Source organism: Oncorhynchus gorbuscha, linkage group LG22 (assembly GCF_021184085.1).
Source record: "Oncorhynchus gorbuscha isolate QuinsamMale2020 ecotype Even-year linkage group LG22, OgorEven_v1.0, whole genome shotgun sequence".
NCBI classification, from domain to species: domain Eukaryota; kingdom Metazoa; phylum Chordata; class Actinopteri; order Salmoniformes; family Salmonidae; genus Oncorhynchus; species Oncorhynchus gorbuscha.
Window position 1 is genome coordinate 42,259,842 of NC_060194.1, and position 6,994 is coordinate 42,266,835.

Here is a 6,994-nt window from a genome sequence, read left to right on the forward strand (position 1 = left end):
AATAGGGTACCATTTGGGACTTCTCCACTCATCATTCTCCCAGATCAGTCATGTGGCCTGTAGCCATCTAGTCTACTCATCATTCTCCCAGATCAGTCATGTGGCCTGTAGCCATCTAGTCTACTCATCATTCTCCCAGATCAGTCATGTGGCCTGTAGCCATCTAGTCTACTCATCATTCTCCCAGATCAGTCATGTGGCCTGTAGCCATCTAGTCTACTCATCATTCTCCCAGATCAGTCATAGCCATCTAGTCTACTCATCATTCTGTCATGTGGCCTGTAGCCATCTAGTCTACTCATCATTCTCCCAGATCAGTCATGTGGCCTGTAGCCATCTAGTCTACTCATCATTCTCCCAGATCAGTCATGTGGCCTGTAGCCATCTAGTCTACTCATCATTCTCCCAGATCAGTCATGTGGCCTGTAGCCATCTAGTCTACTCATCATTCTCCCAGATCAGCTAAAGGGACAAGCATAATATTTGGAATGATACTGATTGAGATGCACACTAAAACAGAGTGATGATTAGGACTATAACACTACATGTTAACTGAATCATCCAGCCAGGGGCCGCAGGAAAATCAGTCAGTTAGCATCATAACCTGCACACTAAAACAGATGATGATAACACTACATGTTAACTGAATCATATATAAAGGAAAATCAGTCATAGCATCATTATATATATATATATATATATATATATATATATATATATATATATATATATATATATATATATATATATATATATATATATATATATATATATATATATATATATTATACACACATACAGTTGAAGTCTGAAGTTTACATACACCTTAGCCAAATACATTTAAACTCAGTTTTTCACAATTCCTGACATTTAATCCTAGTAAAAATTCCGTCTTGGGTCAGTTAAGATCACCACTTCATTTTAAGAATGTGAAATGTCAGAATAACAGTAGAGAGAATGATTTCAGCTTTTATTTCTTTCATCACATTCCCAGTGGGTCAGAAGTTTACAAACACTCGATTAGTATTTGGTAGCATTGCCTTTAAATTGTTTAACTTGAGTCAAATGTTTCGGGTAGCCTTCGACAAACTTCCACAATAAGTTGGGTTAATTTTGGCCCATTCCTCCTGACAGAGCTGGACTGAGTCAGGATTGTAGGCCTCCATGCTCGCACAGGCTTTTTCAGTTCTGCCCACAAATGTTCTATAGGATTGAGGTCAGGGCTTTGTGATGGCCACTCCAATACCTTGACTTTGTTGTCCTTAAGCCATTTTGCCACAACTTTGGAAGTATGCTTGGGGTCATTGTCCATTTGGAAGACCCATTTGCGACCAAGCTTTAACTTCCTGACTGATGTCTTGAGATGTTGCTTCAATATATCCACATCATTTTCTTTCCTTATGATGCCATCTATACTGTGGATATAGATACTTTTGTACCTGTTTCCTCCAGCATCTTCACAAGGTCCTTTGCTGTTGTTCTGGGATTGATTTGCACTTTTCTCACCAAAGTACGTTCATCTCTAGGAGACAGAACGCGTCTCTTTCCTGAGCGGAAGGACGGCTGCGTGGTCCCGTGATGTTTATACTTGCGTACTATTGCTTGTACAGGTGAACGTGGTACATTCAGGCATTTGGAAATTGCTCCTAATGATGAGCCAGACTTGTGGAGGTCTGCAATTCTTTTTCCTGAGGTCTTGGCTGATTTCTTTTGATTTTCCCATGATGTCAAGCAAAGACGCACTGAGTTTGAATGTAGGCCTTGAAATACAGCCACAGGTACACCTCCAATTGACTCAAAGGATGTCAACTAGACTATCAGAAGCTTCTAAAGCCATGACATAATTTTCAGGAATTATCCAAGCTGTTTAAAAGGCACAGTCAACTTAGTGTATTTAAACTTCTGAACCACTGGAATTGTGATACAGTGAATTATATGTGAAATAATCTGTAAACAATTGTTGGAAAAATGACTTGTGTCCTGCACAAAGTAGATGTCCTAACCGACTTGCCAAACTAGTGGTGTGGAGTGGTTGAAAAACGAGTTTTAATGACTCCAACGTAAACTTCCGACTTCAACTGTATATATTCTTATGTGCTTGTGTGTTTTCAATTCCTGTGCACATTTGTGTGTCTGTCTGTCTGTGTTCAGTTCTCTGTATCTGAGGAGTCAGAGACATCGTCAGCCAGACGAGCTTGTTTCTTTCTGACGTTCCAGTGCAGACACTGAGCCAGGCTCTCAAACCAGTCATACACCAGATCATGACAACAAATGGATGGTACCGGATAGCACGACGTAGTGATCTTTATACTGCAGGGAGAGTAGGGGAGACGGTGAGAGGAGAAGAGGGGAGGTGAGAGGAGTGGTAAGAGGGGGAGAGAAGGGAGAGGAGGGAGATTAGAGTTGATTAGTGTTCTGGCATGGATCTTCCATTCTACCTGATAGTATGTGGAAGCTATTACACTGTAGTAAATGGTGGTAAGGTGAAGGACAGTGAAGTTACCAGTCTCCATGACTGATCTCCTGTCTCTTCCTGCCATCGAACGACACCCAGCAAGTGTTTCTGGCATCAGGGGAGAGGGTGATCTGCAGACAGACAGAGACAGACAGACAAGGTGAAGAGGTCAACACATCCATAAGACAGACAGAGCCACTCCCTCTCTACAACCCTCCCCACTCTCACCATCAGCTCGACCCCAGCAGGCACCACTATGGGTCTGAAGGAGAGGGAGTGTGGGCAGATCGGTGTGACCATGATGGCCGGGACATTAGGATGGATCATCGAGGCTCCCGCTGCTGCTGCATACGCTGTACTGCCTGTAGGGGTCGACACGATCACACCTGGAGCAGTGGAGGAAAGGGAGGGGAGAAGAGAGATAGGTACTGAAGACAGAAGAGTACTTGTTCGTGCCTCCACTGTGGCGCTGTGTCATGTCCTGTACTCACCGTCTCCCTGTACAGAGGTGATGAGGCGTCCATCTAGGTACAGGTCAACATTAGACAGGTAGGAGGAAGGGCCTCGATCCACCACCACCTCATTCAGAACCTACACACACACACACACACACACACACACACACACACACACACACACACACACACGTTTTCGAACAGTATAGTTTTGAAACAAGGAATAATGGGTCCTTCTGTAGCTCAGTTGGTAGAGCATGGCGCTTGTAACGCCAGGGTAGTGGGTTCGATCCCCGGGACCACCCATACGTAGAATGTATGCACACATGACTAAGTCGCTTTGGATAAAAGCGTCTGCTAAATGGCATATATATATTATTATTATGGTTTAATGATTAAACTGAGTTAGGTGACAGTATTTGATGACATGTCTAACCATTCATCTCTTTGTCAACATATGACGATGAAAAAACACCATGTTGTTAAGCTAGCTAAGTTCACATTTGTCAATTAGCTTACTAGTTAGCTCCAAATGTTTACTGGTGGTATCCATAACATATATACTATAGCATAGATATACAGAAGATAGCCCTGTTTGATAAAAGTCCATATTATGGCAAGAACAGCTCAAATAAGCAAAGAGAAATGACAGTCCACCATTACTTTAAGACATGAAGGTCAGTCCACCATTACTTTAATATATAGCAAAGAGAAATGACAGTCCACCATTACTTTAAGACATGAAGGTCAGTCCATCATTACTTAAAGACATGAAGGTCAGTCCATCATTACATTAAGACATGAAGGTCAGTCCATCATTACTTAAAGACATGAAGGTCAGTCCACCATTACTTAAAGACATGAAGGTCAGTCCATCACTACTTTAAGACATGAAGGTCAGTCCATCATTACTTTAAGACATGAAGGTCAGTCCACCATTACTTTAAGACATGAAGGTCAGTCCATCATTACTTAAAGACATGAAGGTCAGTCCACCATTACTTTAAGACATGAAGGTCAGTCCATCATTACTTAAAGACATGAAGGTCAGTCCACCATTACTTTAAGACATGAAGGTCAGTCCACCATTACTTTAATATATAGCAAAGAGAAATGACAGTCCACCATTACTTTAAGACATGAAGGTCAGTCCATCATTACTTAAAGACATGAAGGTCAGTCCATCATTACTTTAAGACATGAAGGTCAGTCCATCATTACTTAAAGACATGAAGGTCAGTCCACCATTACTTTAAGACATGAAGGTCAGTCCATCATTACTTAAAGACATGAAGGTCAGTCCATCATTACTTTAAGACATGAAGGTCAGTCCATCATTACATTAAGACATGAAGGACAGTCCATCATTACATTAAGACATGAAGGACAGTCCATCATTACTTTAAGACATGAAGGTCAGTCCATCACTACTTTAAGACATGAAGGTCAGTCCATCATTACTTTAAGACATGAAGGTCAGTCCATCATTACTTTAAGACATGAAGGTCAGTCCATCATTACTTTAAGACATGAAGGACAGTCCATCATTACTTTAAGACATGAAGGTCAGTCCATCATTACTTAAAGACATGAAGGTCAGTCCATCATTACTTTAAGACATGAAGGTCAGTCCATCATTACTTTAAGACATGAAGGTCAGTCCATCATTACTTAAAGACATGAAGGTCAGTCCATCATTACATTAAGGTCAGTCCATCATTACTTTAAGACATGAAGGTCAGTCCATCATTACATTAAAGACATGAAGGTCAGTCCATCATTACTTAAGACATGAAGGTCAGTCCATCATTACATTAAAGACATGAAGGTCAGTCCATCATTACTTTAAGACATGAAGGTCAGTCCATCATTACATTAAGACATGAAGGACAGTCCATCATTAATTAAGGACGAAGGTCAGTCCATCATTACTTAAAGACATGAAGGTCAGTCCATCATTACTTTAAGACATGAAGGTCAGTCCATCATTACTTTAAGACATGAAGGTCAGTCCATCATTACTTAAAGACATGAAGGTCAGTCCATCATTACTTAAAGACATGAAGACAGTCCATCATTACTTAAAGACATGAAGGTCAGTCCATCACTACTTTAAGACATGAAGGTCAGTCCATCATTACATTAAGACATGAAGGTCAGTCCATCATTACTTTAAGACATGAAGGTCAGTCCATCATTACTTTAAGACATGAAGGTCAGTCCATCATTACTTTAAGACATGAAGGTCAGTCCATCATTACATTAAGACATGAAGGTCAGTCCATCATTACATTAAGACATGAAGGTCAGTCCATCCGAAAATGTCAAGAACTTTAAAAGTATCTTCAAGTGCATCGCAAAAACCATCGAGCACTATGATGAAACTGGCTCTCATGAAGACCGCCACAGGAAAGGAAGGACCCAGTAACCTCTGATGCAGAGGATAAGTTCATTAGAGTTGCCGGCCTCAGAAATTGCAGCCCAAATAAATGCTTCACAGAGTTCAAGTAACAAACACACAATTACTTAGGTTCAAAAATAAACTCAAATGAACATCTACATATCCAGAGGAAAACAACAAACAATGCATGCAGAGCAGAATTAGACCAAAATCCATTAATAATAAAAACGAAAAAAATCAGCAATGAAGTTTTTGGAAACATCTACAGTGACCTCCTCTCATAACATTACCAAGTCCTGCAATGCCAAGAGCTGAGAAGAGTCCCCTCATCCAGCTGGTTCACAAACCTGTTCTACTAACACACTGAAGCCTCAGTCCCCTCATCCAGCTGGTCCTGGGGCTGAGTTCACAAACCTGTTCTACTAACACACTGAAGCCTCAGTCCCCTCATCCAGCTGGTCCTGGGGCTGAGTTCACAAACCTGTTCTACTAACACACTGAAGCCTCAGTCCCCTCATCCAGCTGGTCCTGGGGCTGAGTTCACTAACCTGTTCTACTAACACACTGAAGCCTCAGGACCCTCATCCAGCTGGTCCTGGGGCTGAGTTCACTAACCTGTTCTACTAACACACTGAAGCCTCAAGGCCAGAACATCCAATCAAATCAGAATAAACCAAATTACAACACAGTCAGAACAAAAACTACATTATTAAAAACTACTACATTATTAGTCCAAGCTCAGTGAGCACAGCCTTGCCATTGAGAAGGGTAGACACAGGAAAACATGGCTTCCCTGTAGAGGAAAGGCTGTGCAACCACTGCACAACAGCAGAACCTGGCTCCCTGTAGAGGAAAGGCTGTGCAACCACTGCATAACAGCACAACCTGAGACGGAGCTGTATTTGTAAAAAAAATATAAAAACAATTACTGTAATTTCTCCAAATGTGAAATTATTCAAGGTTTCAAAGACCTCTCTGATGAGGATAGGCTACCCGTCCTGTTGGGGGAGGACGCAGAGAGCTGTGGGTTGGCAGAGCACTACATTGAAGACCTCTCTGATGAGGATAGGCTACCCGTCCTGTTGGGGGAGGACGCAGAGAGCTGTGGGTTGGCAGCTCACTACATTGCTGCCTGCCATAAGATGAGGGACAGTGTCTGACAGACCAACCAACCTCATCTTTGCCATTGTTATTGTCCATTGTAGTTATATTTACCCTTGATTATCGTTGTTAATGATTCACCCACTGACAATTTGGATTAATTTAATTCATTTAAAATAACTTAATTTCCAAAGTAATCTTTGGCAATATGTACGTTGTTACGTCATGCCATTTTTTTTTATTTTTTTTATTTTACCTTTATTTAACTAGGCAAGTTAGTTAAGAACAAACAAATTCTTATTTTCAATGACGGCCTAGGAACAGTGGTTTAACTGCCTGTTCAGGGGCAGAACGACAGATTTGTACCTTGTCAACTCGGGGGTTTGAACTTGCAACCTTCCAGTTACTAGTCCAACGCTCTAACCACTGGGCTACGCTGCAACTTGAATTTAATTGAGTGTGTATGTCACACCAACTGTCCGAGCGCATTAAGGTCTGCGGTCAGAATCCGTCTAGGTGCGCCTTCGTAACCACGGCAACTGGCTCAACAGGGCCGCTAACATCCAGCCAGCCACGCTTTAT

General features: G+C 41.6%; 1 protein-coding gene across 3 annotated transcripts in view; it reads right to left on the bottom strand.

Moving 5' to 3' along the window:
• Positions 1–1,964: 1,964 nt before the first annotated feature.
• Positions 1,965–6,994, bottom strand: part of nadkb (NAD kinase b) — a 23,262-nt gene continuing 18,232 nt past the window's right edge. For 2 of the 3 annotated variants that reach the window (XM_046322008.1, XM_046322010.1), the window contains 4 exons: positions 2,947–3,046; positions 2,684–2,841; positions 2,504–2,586; positions 1,965–2,310 (listed from right to left, as the gene is read on the bottom strand). In XM_046322008.1, the coding sequence (XP_046177964.1) occupies positions 2,148–2,310; positions 2,504–2,586; positions 2,684–2,841; positions 2,947–3,046 (504 nt within the window). In that variant the 3' untranslated portion in view covers positions 1,965–2,147. Of the gene's footprint in view, positions 2,311–2,462; positions 2,587–2,683; positions 2,842–2,946; positions 3,047–6,994 lie in introns of all 3 variants that reach the window. The other variant, XM_046322009.1, reaches the window with a different exon arrangement.